Source organism: Delphinapterus leucas, chromosome X, assembly GCF_059928025.1.
Source record: "Delphinapterus leucas isolate spDelLeu-1000000601 "Yukka" chromosome X, BTC_Dleu_Yukka2, whole genome shotgun sequence".
Classification (NCBI taxonomy): Eukaryota; Metazoa; Chordata; class Mammalia; order Artiodactyla; family Monodontidae; genus Delphinapterus; species Delphinapterus leucas.
Window position 1 is genome coordinate 15,771,031 of NC_143150.1, and position 18,009 is coordinate 15,789,039.

The following is an 18,009-nucleotide window of genomic DNA, read 5'->3' on the forward strand; positions in this document are numbered from 1 at the left end:
CATGTATTTTGATGTTCTGTTGTTAGGTGCATTCATGTTAAGGATTGCTTTGTCTTGTTGGAGAAATGGCCCTTGTATCTTTCTGTAATTCTCTCTCTTTATCCCTGATAGTTTTCCATGTTCTGATGTCAGCTTTTTCTGAAATTAATATAGCTAATCCAGCTATCTTTTGATTGCTGTTAATATTTCATTTTCCATACCTTTGCTTATAATCTGTCTGTGTCTTGTAGACAATATATAATTGAGTCTTGCTTTTTTAATCCACTTTGAGAATCTCTGTCCTTTAACTGACATATTTGGACCATTCATATTTAAAGTGATTATAGTTATAGTTGGATTAATATCTAAAATGTTTGTAACCATTTTCTATTCATTTCCCTTGTTCTTTCTTTACTGCCCCCCTTTTACTGCCTTCTGTGGTTTTATTATTATTTTTAATTTTGACTGTGACACCCGGCATGTGGGATCTTAGTTCCTCAACCAGGGATTGAACCTCTGCCCCCTGCAGTGGAAGCACGGAGTCTTAACCACTGGACTGCTAGGGAAGTCCTGCATTCTCTGGTTTTAGTTAAACATTTTATATGATTTCATTTTCTCTTCTTCTCTTTGTCTTTTTCTGAAAAAATTTTAGTGATTTCCCTAGAGTTTGTAATATCCATTTACAGCTAACCTAACAGCACTTTCACATAACACTTACCATTTCACAGGTAATGCAGGTACCTTATAACAGAGTATTCTAAATTTTTTCCCCTCATCTCTTATTGTTCTCATTCATTTCATGTATCCATAACATAAAATCACTCAATATACTGTTGCTTTTATTACTTTGAACAGGTATCTATTAGATCTATTAAGAATAAGAAAAAAGATTTTATTTTAACTGCATTTATTATTCTCTGACACTCTTCCTTTTCATGTAGGTCCAAGTTTCCTTCTCTCTGAAACACTTCTTTTAACAATATTTGATAGGAGGTCTACTGGTGACAGTTTCCCTCAGTTTTTATTTGCCTAAGGAAGTTTCATTTTGCCTCCACTTTTTTTCCTTCTATTTTTATTGTGGTAAATAGCATGATGTCCTCAGAGTTCATCCATGTTTTCACATATGACACGATTTCCTTCTCTTTAAAGAGGTATGCATGTGCATACCACATTTCTTTATCCATTCATTCATCAATGGCCATTTATGTTGTTTCACGACTTGGCTGTGGGAATGCAAAAGTCTCTTCGAGACCTTGATTTCAGTTTATTTAGATAAATAACCAAAAGTTGGATTGCTGGATTAAATGGTAGTTCTATTTTCAGTGTTTTGAGGAACTTCCGTACTGTTTCCACTGTGGCTGCACCAATTTACATTCCCACCAACAATGCACAGAGGTTCCAACTTCTTCACATCTTTGCCAGCATTTGTCTTTATTTATTTATTTATTTTTGGATAATGGCCATCCTAATCAGATGTGAGGGGATGTCTCATTGTATGTGTGTGTGTGTGTGTGTGTGTGTGTGTGTGTGTGTTTACAGTAACTATTACACTTCTCTACTTAAATGTATACAGTCTCATGTAGTAAGGGTCATGTATCTCTTTTCCTCAAACAAATACTAATGTAATATTTAATTGAAGTATAGTTTCTGTACAATATTATATAAGTTACAGGTGTACAATATAGTGATTCACAATTTTTAAAGGTTATACTCCTTTTATAGTTATTATAAAATATCATTGTGGTTTTGATTTGCACTTCCCTGATGATTAGTGTTGTTGAGCATCTTTTCATGTACCATTTGTATGTCTTCTTAGGAAAAATGTCTATTCAAGCCCTTTGCCCACTTTTTTTTTTTTTTTTTTTTTTTTTTGCGGTACGTGGGCCTCTCACTGCTGGGGCCTCTCCTGCTGCAGAGGACAGGCTCTGGATGTGCAGGCTCAGCAGCCATGGCTCACGGGCCCAGCTGCTCTGTGGCATGTGGGATCCTCCCGGACCAGGGCACGAACCTGTGTCCTCTGCATCGGCAGGTGGACTCCCAACCACTGCGCCACCAGGGAAGCCCTCTTCTTTTTTTTTAACATCTTTATTGAAGTATAATTGCTTATCAATGGTGTGTTAGTTTCTGCTTTATAACAAAGTGAATCAGCTATACATACACATATATCCCCATATCTCTTCCCTCTTACGTCTCCCTCCCTCCCACCCTCCCTATCCCACCCCTCTAGGTGGTCACAAAGCACAGAGCTGATCTCCCTGTGCTATGCGGCTGCTTCCCACTAGCTATCTATTTTACGTTTGGTAGTGTATATATGTCCATGCCACTCTCTCACTTTGTCACAGCTTACCCTTCCCCCTCCCCATATCCTCAAATCCATTCTCTAGTAGGTCTGCATCTTTATTCCTGTCTTACCCCTAGGTTCTTCATGACCTTTTATTTTTTCCTTAGACTCCATATGTATGTGTTAGCATACGGTATTTGTTTTTCTCTTTCTGACTTACTTCACTCTGTATGACAGGCTCTAGGTCCATCCACCTCACTACAAATAACTCAATTTCGTTTCTTTTTATGGCTGAGTAATATTCCATTGTATATATGTGCCACATCTTCTTTATCCATTCATCTGTGATTGGACACTTAGGTTGCTTCCATGTCCTGGCTATTGTAAATAGAGCTGCAATGAACATTCTGGTACATGACTCTTTCTGAATTATGGTTTTCTCAGGGTATATGCCCAGTAGTGGGATTGCTGGGTCGTATGGTAGTTCTATTTTTAGTTTTTTAAGGAACCTCCATACTGTTCTCCATAGTGGCTGTATCAATTTACATTCCCACCAACAGTGTAGGAGGGTTCCCTTTTCTCCACACCCTCTCCAGCATTTATTTTTTGTAGATTTTTTGATGATGGCCATTCTGACTGGTGTGAGGTGATCCCTCATTGTGCTTTTGATTTGCATTTCTCTTATGATTAGTGATGTTGAGCATCCTTTCATGTGTTTGTTACTTTGCCCACTTCTAAGTTAGGTTATTAGTATCTTTACTATTGAGTTGTAGGAGTTCCTTATTTTTTTTGGAGATTAGACCCTTATCAAATATATGATTTGTAAACATTTTTTCCTTTTCATAGGTTGCCTTTTCACTTTTCTGATTGTTTCCTTTGCTGTGAAAAAGCCTTTTAGTTTGATGTAGTTCCACCTCCCTATTTTTCATTTTGTTAACTGTGCTCTTGGTATCATATTCAAGAAATCATTGCCAAGACCAATGTTTGGAAGCATTTCTCCTGTTTACTTCCAGGAATTTTAGAGCTTCAGGTTTTATGTTTAAGTCTTGAATCCATTTTGAGTTGATTTTTGTGTGTGGTGTGAGGTAAGGTTCCAGTCTCTTTTTTTTTTTTTTGCATGTGCATATTCAGTTTTCCCATTACCATTTGTTGAAGACTGTTTTTTTCTCATTATATATTCTTGGCACCCTTGTCAAAGATCAATTAAACATATATACATAGATTTATTTCTAGGCTTTCTAATTTGTTCCGTTGATCTAGTGTCTTTCTTTGTGCCAACCATACTGTTTTAATTACTGTAGATTTGTAATATGTTTTGGAATAATGAAGTGTGAAACCTCCAACTTTGTTATTTGGGGTTCATTTTGGTTCCATATGAATTCTGGGATTTTTTTTTTCTGTTTCTGTAAAAAAAAAAAAAGGCCATTGAGGATTTATAGGGATTGCATTGAATCTGTAGATCACTTTCGACGTCTGGGCATTTTTAACAGTATAAACTCTTCTGATCTGTGAACATGGGATGTCTTTACACTTGTTTGTTCCTTCTTTAATTTTTTTCATCAATGTTTTGTAATTTTCAGTGTACAAGTCTTTGGTCTCCTTGGTTAAGTTTAGTACTAAGTATTTTATTCTTTGGATGCTATTGTATCAATAAATGAGATTTCTTTCCTTCTTTCTTTCTTTCTGTATTTTTTTGGATAGTTCATTGTTAATGTATAGAAATGCAACTGATTTCTGTATGTTAATTTTGGATCCTGCAAATTTACTGAATTCGTTTATTAGTTTTACCAGTTTTTTGTGGAGTCTTTAGGGTTTTCTACATATAAAATCATGTCATCTGTGAACAGAGATCATTTTACTTCTTCCTTTCCCGTTTGGATGCCTTTTATTTTTCTTTCTTGCCTATCTGGCTAGGACATCCAGTACTGTGTTGAATAGTGTTGAATAGAAGTGACCAAAGTGGGCATCTGTGCCTTGTTCCTGATCTAAAAGGAAAAGGCTCTGTTTTTCACCATTGAGTATGATGTTAGCTCTGTGCTTTTCATATATTGCCTTCTTATGTTGAGGCAATTTCCTTCTATTCTTAATTAGTTGAGCATTTTTGTTTTTATCATGAAAGGATGTTGGATTTTTGTCAGATGCTTTTTCTGCATCTATTGAGATGATCATATGATTTTTATCTTTTGCCCTTTGAGTGTGATGTATCACATTGATTGATTTTTGTATGTCAAATCATCCTTGCATCCTAGGTATATTTCCCACTGGTCATGGTGTATGATGCCTTCAGTGTGCTATTACATTTGGTTTGCTAGTATTTTGTTGAGGACTTTGGCATCTATATTCATCAGGATATTGGCCTATAGTTTTCTTTTCTTGTGGTGTCTTTCTCTGGCTCTTGTATCAGGGTAATGCTGGTCTCATAAAATGAGTTTGAAAGTGTTTCTATCTCTTTAATTATTTTGGAAGAGTTTGAGGAGGATTGGTGTTAATTCATTTTTTTAAAAAAAAATTTATTTATTTATTTTTTGGCCGTGCCACGGGGCATGTGGGATCTTAGTTCCCTGACCAGGGATCAAACTCACACCCCCTGCAGTGTAAGCGTGGAGTTTTAACCACTGGACCACCAGGGAAGTCCCTAGTGTTAATTCATTTTTAAATGTTTTATAGAATTCACCAAGTGAAGCCATCTAGTCCTGGGCTTTTCTTTGTTGGGAGGTTTTTTGTTTTTTTGTTTTTAAATTAATTAATTTTTGGCTGCGTTGGGTCTTCATTGCTTTCTCTAGTTGTGGCAAGCGGAGGCTACTCTTCATTGTGGTGCGTGGACTTCTCATTGCGGTGGCTTCTCTTGTTGCAGAGCACAGGCTCTAGGCACGCAGGCATCAGTAGTTGTGGCACGCGGGCTCAGTAGTTGCGGCACACAGGCTTAGTTGCTCTGCGGCATGTGGAATCTTCTGGGACCAGGGATTGAACCCATGTCCCCTGCATTGGCAGGCAGATGCTGCTTTTTTTTTTTTTTTTTTTTTTCGGTACGCGGACCTCTCACTGTTGTGGCCTCTCCCGTTGCGGAGCACAGGCTCCGGACGCACAGGCTCAGCGGACATGGTTCACAGACCCAGCCACTCTGCGGCATGTGGGATCTTCCCGGATGGGGGCACGAACCCCTGTCCCCTGCATCAGCAGGCAGACTCTCAACTACTGCGCCACCAGGGAAGCCCCCTGGGAGTTTTTAATTGTCAAGCTAGTCCGCGCTCAGACTCTTGCAGTTCATCACAGTTTCCATTTGCGTGGTCCTACCAGTTACTGGCTCCAGTGGCTTCTCCTCAGGGAAGTTGATCTCAGTTCTAATTCTTTGTGTTTGCCTGTCTTTCTAGATTTGGGGGGGGGGGTGGTTTTCCCTGTGATCTCAATTCTCAGTGGATCTAAGAAAAGTAATTGATTTTCAGTTTGTTCAGTGTTTTTCTTGTTGCGAGGATGGTAATGATAATTTCTAAGCTCTTTGGATGTCAGAGCTGAAACCCAATGTCCTTTTATGGTTTTTTGAATTATTTTATTTTATTTTACTTTTTTAAGCAATTTGTTTAACTTACATTTAGTAAATGTATAGAGTTGTGCAACCATCACCACAATCCAACTTAAGAACATTTCTGTCACAGAAGATCCCTTGTGCCCATTCCAGTCAATCCCTGCTCCCACCCCCATGAATTATGTTTTTAGTGTGAGCTTTGAGGCTTTCCATATATATATCTTAACTTGTCTGAATCTGCTTCATGTTTACAGTAACTTAATTCTAGTGAGATATAAAAATGTTACTCCTGGTATACCTCTATTTCCACTTTCCTTTTTGTGCTACTGTTGTTATACACGTTATGTCTATATGTTATGAACCCAATAATACATTGCCATCATTATTATTATTTTAAATTTATTTATTTATTCATTTATTTAATTTTTGGCTGCATTGGGTCTTTGCTGCTGCACGTGGGTTTTCTCTAGTTGCTGAGAGCAGGGGCTACTCTGTTGTGGTGCGCAGGCTTCTCACTGAGGTGGTTTCTCTTGCTGCGGAGCACAGGCTCTAGGCGCGCGGGCTTCAGTAGTTGTGACTCGCGGGTTCAGTAGTTGTGGCTCACGGGCTCTAGAGTGTGGACTCAGTAGTTGTGGCGCACGGGCTTAGTTGCTCCGTGGCACGCTGGGATCCTCCTGGACCAGGGCTCAAACCCATGTCCCCTGCATTGGCAGGCTGATTCACAACCACTGCACCACCAGGGAAGCCCGCCATCGTTATTATTAATATAATTTTCTATTAATGAAACTGAGAGAAGAAAGGAGAGTGAGGATATATTTATAGCATTTGTTATATTAACATTCTTATTTACTGTTTGTGTGAAGTGATACCTCATTGTAGTTTTGATTTGCATTTCTCTAATAATTAGTGATGTTGAGCATCTTTCCATGTGCCTGTTGGCCATCTGTATGTCTTCTTCGGAGAAGTGTCTACTTAGGTCTTCTGGCCATTTTTGGATTGGGTTGTTTGTTTTTTTGATATTGAGTTGTATGAGCTGTTTGTATATTTTGGAAATTAAGCCCTTGTCAGTTACATTGTTTGCAAATATTTTCTCCCAGTCTGTAGGTTGTCTTTTCATTTTGTTGATGGTTTTCTTTGCTGTGCAAAAGGTTAAAGTTTGATTAGGTCCCATTTGTTTATTTTTGCTTTTATTTCTATTGCCTTGGGAGACTGACCTAAGGAAACATTAGTACAATTTATGTCCGAGAATGTTTTGCCTATGTTCTCTTCTAGGAGTTTTATGATGTCCTGTCTTACATTTAAGTCTTTAAGCCATTTTGAGTTTATTTTTCTGTAGGGTGTGAGGGAGTGTTCTGACTTCATTGATTTACATGCGGCTGTCCAGCTTAACCAACACCAGTTATAGAAGAGACTGTCTTTTCTCCATTGTATATTCTTGCCTCCTTTGTCAAAGATTAATTGACCATAGGCCTGTGGGTTTATTTCTGGGCTCTTTATTCTAGGGGTAGTTTTTTGAGACCAGTCTTTGAAATTTGCTGGTTCTCTCTACTGACCTAGCTGGCCTCTTGTGTAGCTTGTTGTTCTTAATTAAGAGGACCAGCCTTTTCTCATTTGCTTACCACCAAAATCTTCATTGCTTTTGCAAGAGACCTTAGGCTTGAATTTCCCCACACTGTTTTTCAACTAGAACCAATTCCTTTGAGGAAAGCTCACTGTTCCTATAGTTTGTCTGCCTCTCCCCCGGGCAAAATCTTTGAGCCACTGCTCTGGGTGCTGGGCAGGGCGGTAGCCTCTGTTCTTCTCTGTTTACCTTTCCCAGCACAGAACCTCTACCCTGCAAGCGAGCTGGGGTGAGGGTAATTTGGTGCCAGTATTTTCAGCCTGCGTCCTCCCTCTCCGTCCAACCTCTCAGCCACACTCACTAGGCATTCAGCATCTTCAACTCAGAGCTGAAGCAGTTGAGATACGCTAGTGAGATATTGTGTCCTTGGGTTGGGAGTTGAGGGCAGAGGGAGCCCTCTCTTGTCCACACTTGCCTGGAGTGGCTTCTGGCAAACTGAGCCAGGAGGAGGGAGGAGGGAGAGAGGGAGAGAGTAGGTCATGGCTCAAATACCAAGCTCTCCCTGTTCTTACTGAGTTTTAGAATATTTTCTTGAATAAATGTTTTCTTCAGTTACCAGATGTCATTGGAACACTTTCTAGAGACTTTAAATGGTTGTTTTTATAGGTTCCACTAGCTCTGCTTGTTTCCCCGGGGGATGGGTCCACATAGCATCTCATGCCACCATCCCCTTCATGCCTCTCCTTGATGTCAGCCTAAAAACTTTTTCCCACTTTTATATTGTCTCAGTTTACAGTTCTGCCACTTAGAAGCTGTGTTACCGAGGGGGATTCACTTAATCTTTAAGCCTTAGCTTCCTCACTCGTAAAATGAGGATAAAATCACCTACCTTGCAGGGCTGGTGTGAGGATTCAATGAAATAATGTATACCAAGTACCCGGCATATAGCACAAGGTACTTGCTGCCACCTCCCATGTCTGCTTTATTCATCTTCTACCAGCTTCTTGTTGTTTTTTAGAAAAAAAATTATGCAGTATTTCAAGCATACAAAGAACAGAGATAAAATAAAGTATACCCACGTACCCACCATTCAGCTTAAGAATCAAATTGTAGCTGCAATTGGAGTCCTGTGTATACTTTTCAATATTTCCTGCTCCTCCCTCCCTCCCCCGAGGGAACCTCAGTCCTGAATTGGTTTTTATTATTTCCAGGAATGTTTTCATACTTCACTACTTATCTTCAATAAAGAAAAATATGGTTCAGAGGCATTTTTCCTGTGATGGCTATGTAAACATCCTGTGTGGATAAGGGTAAATTTCTTAATGCCAATGAAAAGAGATCCCATCATGTTAGCTTGCCATTTATATGAGCACGTATTCTTTTTCTTCTGATCTGAGAACAGCAATTCTGGATAAGTACCAGAAAGAAAGGGTGTACCTCAGATGGCAGACTTGTAGTGTTTAGAGAATTTTCTGTTGTAATTCTGTGTACTAAAATACTACTGACTCTGCATTCACCCATGTTAGGAGTTTAAAGTATAAATAACAGTAGAGATTCCTTCAAACATTATGATTTAAAGTTTGTTGCACAGTTAATTGAAAGATTCTCAACTTTGGGGGGAAATTATTATACCCTGTTTGCTTGATTTTGGTTAGTGATTTTTTAAAATTGAAGTACAGTTATTTACAATGTTTCAGGTGTACAGCAAAGTGATTCAGTGTACATGTATGTACATCTGTGTACACAGCAAAGTGTACAGTGTACATGTATGTATATCTATATCTATGTATAGATATAGATATATATTCTTTTTCAGATTCTTTTCCATTATAAGTTATTACAAGATATTGAATATAGTTCCCTGTGCTATACAGTAGGTCCTTGTTGTTTATCTATTTTATATATGATTAGTGATTTTTTTGGAGAATTTTATAATATCCCTTGACATGATGGAAGACTCACTGGAGTCCCATAGAACTGAATTTTTACCTTAGTGGTTTATTTACATGTAAAGAATGAAAATTAAATTAAAATACTTGGGGTTATCCTCAGAGGTGCTTCTAATATAATCTCAGCTATTTTCTAGGCATCTTGTCGTAATTTATGCTGACATACTAGAGGCAAAGCATACTTGAGTGAAATTCTCAGAAAATTCAGATTAAAATCCTGTTTTTATGAAGGTTTCAGCTGAAATAGGGACATTGGTGGATTTCTGCTAAAGCTGTAGACGCTTAGAGGTGGGAAAAATCTCTGAGTCAGAGCAAGCCTGTTAGGTGAACTTCTTCATTTCGGCCGGCAGGTAGCAGTACCATACTAGAAATGCTTGTGACGATTGACAGTGAGACCAGACGCAGCCTGAAAATTGTATGACTGTGTGTTGGTGCCTTGTGAAAAGTGCAGTGATGCATTATCTGAATTTGGAGATATAAGCAGACCCCAATCTTGATATGTTTGTTCCCCATATTTACATATATTTGAATGACTGCCCCAGTCTTTTGCTCGGCCCTGGGTGAGGTCTTTTGGGATTTCCCCTCTCTCTCCCCTTCTGGCTTGCTACTGTGGCTCTTATTTCTTCCTGGGAGAAACTTCACCCTTACAAAAATACCCACTTCTCTCCCGTGCTTCGTTGTGGCATCCATCCTTTTCACAAGGGAGAGGAACCCGGCGGCGTGAAAAGACAGAGCGGGGAGAGGAGGAGAGAGTTAGCACCGAGGCAGATCTGGACCTCACTTCCGGCTCTATTGCGGCGACTACCACAAACACCACGTGTTCTTTTCCTCTTGTTAGTTTTATTCACTCTCTGTTTACCACTGTTGTCAGCAATGAAGACTTTGAGAAAAACTCAGAGCTGTGTACTTGCTTCCGGGACGAAGCACATAGGAAAAATTCTGAGGCCAGATTCTGTTCTGTCTTTGAGGAACCAGGGAAGGGAGCAAGTGAGACTGACCACAAACAAAAGGTGGTGGGGAGGAAGCAGGCAGCCTAGTCTCTGGGACTGGATCAGTGAAAAAAGGGCTAAGTGAGATCCACCCAACCCAGTGTGAGCGGCATCCCGGGGATTTTCCACTGGCCACGCCCAGCCTCCCAGTTCCTCGTGCCTCACCTCCCCATTCCAGACCACGGTGATTCCCATGAAAGGCTGGTGGCGAGAGAGTGAGGCGAAAAGAGGGGAAAATCTGGTCCTTTTCTAGCTGCTCTAGTTAGAGTTACCATCGTTCAAAGTGGAAATCTATGCAAAGATTCTGCAGAAACACTGTTATATGAGATGGTTAAGCCCTGTAGCGTTATTATAATGTATGACACTTTCCTTCAGTTTTCCAGCCCAACCTAGAATATACCAGAGCCCCATCCACCATGCATTCTCTAGGGGTATGTTGAGTTTCAAACAACATCCATACATTGAAAACTGCTTCTGTGGTATCACATCACATATACAGAACCTGTTAAACTTGAAAAGCACTTCAAGCAGGCTGTATAAAACGTAAAACTGCATTTGAAAGACAGATTGTGTTTTGGTATACTGACATATATTTGCATTTTATATTTGTGTATGATATTAATTTGTGCATTAAATTTATTTGGCTAAGTAAAATGTGTCTTTGAGGATCTATTTATCATAATGGGCAGTGGCTTTATAAGGCAGTTTTGTTCTTTTGTTGCACTAGTCTAATGTTACTTTTTCCCTAATAGCCAGTGTTTTATTCTGAGATAGTGATCTCACGTTATATTGAAAAAATTTTTTAAATTCTTTTGTAATATTTAACAAGCCTAGAAGTTAGAAGGCTGCATGGAAAGTAATAAAGTACACGTTAGCATTTGCTTTTAATTGTTGTAACCCTTGTATCAATTAGAGTAGGACGTTGAGGATGCAGGTAGTTATTTACTCATGGAAAGGAAAAAATAAGACGTTTACCAAATTGAAAAGAAATTAGGAAAGTGATTTTCTCAAAATTACATACTCAAATGCTCTCTCCAACTTCGAGTTATTTTCCTCATTATATTTTATATGTGATGATCATTTTTTAGTCTAAGCCAAATCTGACCCACAGGCAGGTTAACCTGTGTTTCCCTAGTCGCTTGCATTAAGCACTATTTCTTTTTTAAAAATTTTTATTGAAATCTACTTGATTTACAATGTGTTAGTTTCAGGTATACAGCAAAGTAATTCAGTTATACATATATACATTCTTTTTCATATTCTTTTCCATTATGATTTATTACAGGATATTGAATATAGTTCCCTGTGCTATATAGTAGGACCTTGTTGTTTATCTATTTTATATATAGTAGTGTGTATCTGTTAATCCCAAACTCTTAATTTATCCCTTCCCCACCCCCTTTCCCCTTTGGTAACCATAAGTTTGTTTTCTATGTCTGTGAGTCTGTTTCTGTTTTGTAAATAAGTTCATTTCTATCATATTTCAGATTCCACATATAAGTGGTATCGTATGATATTTGTCTTTCTCTGTCTGACTTACTTCACTTAGTATGATAATCTCTAGGTCCAAAACACTATTTCTTCTAGAAGTTCTCCCTGCATTATTCAAGTCAGCTCAGCTCCCACCCTCCTTTTTTTCATGGTTTAGACCTCAGAGATGGTCCATGCCACTGCTGTGTTCCACATCAAGCATCAGACAGTAGTGATTTCCAACAGACCTGGGTATGAACCTTAACGTAGCTATTTACTTGCTTTCACTCACCCTTTCTGAGTCTCATGTTCCTCGTCTGTAAAATGAAGATAACACCTGTGTTGAAATGTTGTTGTGAATATTAAATAAGAACAAATGCATGCAGAGATCTTAGCATGAAAGATTTTTAGTCTTATAAACCCCAATATTTAAGGTTCACAATTTTAGTAGGAAGTAGGTTTTATCTCTGCTTTACAAATGAGTCAGCTGAGGTTGGTAACTGATCAGGGTCACTGAATCTGTTTTATGATTTCAAGTCCAGGGCACTTCCCTCCCCTTGGCTGCTTCTGGAGCAAGACTGCAAAAACTGACAAAACAGGTAGGCTTGATGGTTAGATGTGACCACTCAGATGAGATCTAGCTTCCGTGACATCCCTGTGATTCTGCGTGACTCAAGGTTGCTGTGTAACAGCTGAAACGATGTCTTTTTCTCTCCTGCTCGCAAAAGCCAAGAAGAGGGAGAGTATCTATAATAGGGGTAACCTGCAACCCACCACACCCCCAAACCCCCTAGTAGGTTTTCACTGATAGCAAGTTTCTTTGAACACAACACAACTTTTTGCAACATGCCACAGTTGGGAACCGCTGTCGAAGATGTGTTCTAGGAGAATAAGTAGATCATTTGGTAGTAGAGGGTTCCTCTTGGAGAGGGATGAGAAGATTGGTGGGGCCAGTGGGAATCCAAAAAGTTAAGACTTGATCTTGCAGGCAATTGGAGGTTCCTGAGTAGGAAAGCAACAGGAGTTAAGTGGTGGTTTGCAGGGTGCTTCACAAGCCGGAAATCCTGGAAGCTGGGGGGTCCATTGGACTATTGCAGTGAACTAGACCGGAGAGCTGAAGGCCTGAGCTGAGTCAGTGGCAGTGGGAATGGAAAGGAATAAACAGGCACAAGAAGGCTTGTGACGGATTAGATATGCGTGGGTGAGCAAGGAGGGAGAGGGGTCAAGAGATAAGGCAGGTTTCCTTCTTTAATTCTATGTTGCAGAGATATAAACTAAAATGATCTTGCAGCCCCAGGACTCAGTATCCTATTGGTGGAAAGGAGACAGTCCAGAGGGTGCTGAAGGGCAGAGAAAACCCAGGCTTAGACTTAGACATTTGCACAACATGGTTCCTAAGATATTAATACAGTCTTTTTTTTTTTTTTTTTGGCCACACCTCGCGGCTTGTGAGATCTTAGTTCCCCTACCAGGGATTGAACCCGGGCCCACGGCAGTGAGAGTGCAGAGTCCCAACCACTGGACCACCAGGGAATTCCCTACAGTCTTTTCTTTTTTTTTAAAGCTGAGTTATTTGGGTAGGCTGCTGCACTGTTTTCAGATCCTAGGCTAAGTGATTAGACATGCAAACATGCTGCTATCTGAATTTAGGACTTGATTCTGGCACATTACAATGGGTGTCCCAGTGATAGGGAGCAGCCGGTGATAGGGAGCTCTTGGTGAGTTACTCCCCTTGGCATCTCATCAGCCAATAACTAGAATGTTTGCAGTGACTAAGAAAAGATTTTTTCAAACCTGACGTTGAGGTCATATGATAGATTGTATGCCCCATGCCTCTGGGTGCAGGCTTCTTAAGGGCAGGGGTTTTGGTTTTCTTCACGGCTGTATTCCCAGCAGAGAACAGAGCCTGTCACTTAGTAGATGCTCAATAAATAATTGTTGGATGAGAAAATAAAGCCAGGGATCATAAGTGCCTGGTTCACCACTGTAGCCCAGTGCTGTGTGCCATGCTGATTGAATTGAGTTGAAGTGCGTTGGACAGCATTTGTGCTGGTGATCCAAAATTTATTTGGTTTTCTATGCTGTGAAATACAGGAAAATCATGTTCAGTTGGTAACTCTTTACATGGAATATTAAGCAGTAACAAAACTATATTCGTTCTTTTGCCAGTGATGATCTGGAACGATTTATGGAAAATCAAGGTGCATCTAGCCCAGGTATCCTCATTTTAACAACAAGTCTCAGCAAACCTTTCATGCGACTGGAAAAGTATGTTACTCTCTTGCAAGAGTTGGAACGGCATATGGAGGTAAGGGAAGGCGAGCTATTTTAAGCTCCTGTACAAAGGATGAGCCTCTGCTCTGGAGGAAGCAGCCAGTACCGCCTCCAAACTAGCCTTACTGAGGAGTTCAGAAAAGACCTGGGTTTCAAAATTTACTTGATCCAGTCTTCCCTCTTCCCGGGCTTTTAGTTTTCCTCTTTATGCAGCAAAATAAGAATGGGACATTCTTTTTTTTTTTCCCCCTCTGAAGATTTTTTTTTTACTTATTTTTTCCAGCTTTATTGAGGTATGATTGGCCAATAAAAATTGTATATATTTAGGTTGTACAACGTGATTTTTTAAAGGTGTACAATGTGATGATTTAATATACACATACATTGTAAAATCATGACCACAATCACGTTAATTAACACATCCATCACCTCACATACCTACCTTTTTTTTTTTAGTGAGAACTTTCAAGATCTTTTCTTTTCTTTTCTTTTTTTTAAGCAACTTTGAAGTATACAATACAGTATTATCAACTACAGTCACCATGCTGTACATTAGATCCCCAGGACTTATTCATCTAATAACTGAAAGATACCCATACTTTACTATTAAATATTCATGATCATTCTCCCTCCCCTCTCTTCTCCCAGCCCCGGTCCTGTTGCTTCCTCAAGTCTCTGCTCACTGGTTGACTTAGGTTTGCTTCTGCCCTCTCATCTGTAGATGGTGGTTCTACAGAGAAATCTTCCACCAAGAAACCTTCTGTTGCTCTGATATATGAACCAGCTTTCTTGTGGGAGCTAAACAAAGCAGAACAGCATCAGAAAATGTACAGAACATTTTTCATTATAGACAGGAATGTTTATCCCTAGAGCACTGTGGTCATTCAGCTTTATGACTCTGGATTACAATGGAAGATTCTGGTATTTCTTTAAAGATGAATAAATGGGTCCAGTCTCAGTTTCTCTGTTTACGCAGCCATACATCTCCATCAAAGCCCCCTCACATTTTTTTGTTTAAAAATGCACAGTTTACTTACAACAGCTGTAGCATAGCTGTAGCATAGGTATCACCTTTTCTAAATATTCAGATTTGCAATGAGGCCTGAGGATTGAATATTTTTGCCTCAAGAGCCTAAATCCTCTTTATTAAAAGCCCATCAGCAGGGGTAGCTTCTTGAGCCGCTCTTGTGTGATGGAGCATGGGGGATGGGGATGGGTGAGGAGGGCCCGAGGGGTGAAGCTGCATTTACCCTACTTGTTCTTCCTGTGTCTGGGGAAAGGTTTTGAGGTTTGAAAGGGTTTGATTATCTTTAAAGAGAAAGGTTGCAGGAAGGTGTTGACCTCTGGATGGCTTTCCAAAAGCTAAACCTGTTCCCCGAACCGTTTGTGGTTTGCCCCTCCTTGTTTATCACAAAAATCCAGAAACGCGTGGCCCCAGTTTCTGGAACTGCTCAGTGCTGAAGTGCAAGCAGACACTTCATTTGAGGAAATAAAATCTCAGGTGCTCCCACTGCCTGCATCCTCTGTCTTGGCCCTTCTTGTCTCAGAGCCCGTTTCCTCTCCTCCTCCGCGTGCTGGTGGTCACCTGCCTTTGGCTGCCTTTCGTTTCCCACCATCAAATAATACGTATCCTGAGTACAGGTTCACCATCTGGTGAGACACTTTATCCAGCTTTCTGATCATTGAGTATGGCTGCTGGCTCATGGCAGAGTAGAACTTGAACTTCTCAATGATCAGCCGATTTGCGGAAGGATACATTTATAAAGGAGTACAACCTTTCTTTTCATAAGCAGTGCTGCTCTTGGCTTGGGTCAGACCCTTAGTCTACTCAGCTCTGTATTTTATCACCCAAAGCTGATCGAACAGCAGATTTTGTCTTCCTTTTACTGCAGCTGAATTCCAGAGGTTAGCTGGACATCTCCCTCAAGGAGCCCTACTTTCCCTTAATAAACAGTTATGCAGATGTGGATCCCTCAAAGCCATTTTTGAACCTGTCCACTTTTCAGGGTTGTGAGTACCGTGGAATTGCAGACCAAATATAATCAGCTTGCTTAAGAAGGAGCACATGGTATGAGACCTGGAATTTTTTCCCGGCTGCCATGTTGAGTCTGCTGAAAGAAGATGGAGACGGTGTAGGAAATGAGATTGGATTGAGTTCTCTCTAACCACCACTATGTTTCTACAATTCCCTATCTCTTGTCATTTACTAACAACATGACCTAATGATGCCCCTCCCACATAATTATTATTTATTATCCTCGGTATAACAGCAAAAAGGCAAATGGGAACTCTTGCCTCGATAACTGTACCTAGTATGTTGTTACCAAATATATAATGTGTTCCCAGCCATCTTAATTTCTTCATCACCGAATCATTAGAGGTGCTGAGATTCCAAATGCTCAAATGCTGTTTTATTTTTTAATCTTCAAGTTAGCATACGGTAAAACTGACTTTTTTCTTTTGGGGTACAGGTCTATGACTTTTAACATGTGTATAGATTCGAGTTACCACCACTACTGTCTCGATACAGAACAATTCCATCATCCCTCAAAATGTCTTCTTTGGATCTCTTTGCAGCCACACCCTCCTCCCACCCCTAAGCCCTGCAATCACTGCTCTGTTCTCCTTTAATATTGTTTTAAAATGTATTCCTTTAATAGGATACGCATCCAGATCACCAGGATATTCTGAAAGCAATCATAGCATTCAAAACTCTCATGGTAGGTGATGCTCTAAAATTATAACTCTCCATTTTGTATGCTTTGTTCCTAAAAGAGTGACTTGTGTGTAATGTTTCTTTCCTTCTGCAAAGGTCTCTAGAGTGGAAACAATAAGCTCTAGTGACCGTATCGCAGTGATTGTTTCATTTACTGTTGTCTTCCAAACATCATGCTTACCTGTGAAAGGTTGCCAGGCTGAGGGTGTAAAGCACTCACATTTGAAGTCTCTGCCACATTAAGCATGGCTGTGTAGGTGGGGGGTTTCCTTTTGTCTCTTTGTCTTTACCCCCGTGTTACTCACCTTATGTCTGTGCAACTTGTCCTTCACTGATTGGCATCAATACCGGATTCATCTACTTATGCCCAAAGGTGTGAGTCTATTCTTTGCATATGAAAAAGAAATCCTTCATCAAATCTAAAAGGAAAAAAAAGCGACTAAAATACAATTGCTGTATATAGAGTGCTATCAAAGTTACCTTTTATCTTGAATCTCGAGCACAATGGCTTAATGTCCTCTTGAACCCACTGAGGTAAAACTGCTTGGTGGCATTTTAGGAGGAAAGAAAAGGTTATTTGGGGTGATTGATTAAGTTGAGCTTAATTTTAGACATTTCTGAAGTCCTCCAAGTGATGGGGATCAACGTTTAGTTATTGATTCTTGCTGTAAGGTTGTGATGCAACATTCACCATCACCTCGTTTTTATTGCTGTCGAAAGATCTGTACCTGATGTGTCCACAGTTAAACAGCAAGTTGAAGACCAGCGTGTAAGGTATCAGGTTAAAATTGCTGTTGTAGGTAAAAAATGGTGGAATATTGGCAGTTTGACATGGTTCACCCTAATGGAACAGCCCACTGAAACCCATGGCATTTATACTTATTTGGATCCCTTTTTTTCCCTATGTAAATTGAGTATAAAATGTCTCATTTGAAAAATGATATTTCATTCTAATCATTTTACATGTTGTAAAACTTGCTTTGATGGTTATAGTATACTTATTCCCATTCTAGGCCTCAAAAATATGTGTACAATGAATTTATTTCCTCAAGTTTCCATTTACCTGAAAGGGGCAGCAGAGATTTTATAGAAAACATGCCCCAAAACACTATGATAGTCATTTGGAAACAGGAACATAACTAACCATATGCTTATTTTCATATTCGATTTGGAGTGAATACTGTTAAATTATTTTAAGATAACTTCACATTTTCTGAAGCAGTGAGATATATATGTATATAGTATATACTCTATACAAATATATAGT

General features: G+C 39.6%; 1 protein-coding gene across 7 annotated transcripts in view; it reads left to right on the forward strand.

Moving 5' to 3' along the window:
* Positions 1-18,009, forward strand: part of ARHGEF6 (Rac/Cdc42 guanine nucleotide exchange factor 6) — a 118,756-nt gene that overhangs the window by 80,836 nt on the left and 19,911 nt on the right. For all 7 annotated transcript variants that reach the window (XM_089904056.1, XM_022554327.3, XM_022554325.3 and 4 more), the window contains 2 exons: positions 13,922-14,060; positions 16,687-16,746. In XM_089904056.1, coding sequence (XP_089760182.1) covers positions 13,922-14,060; positions 16,687-16,746 — 199 coding nt within the window. The remainder of the gene's footprint in view (positions 1-13,921; positions 14,061-16,686; positions 16,747-18,009) is intronic.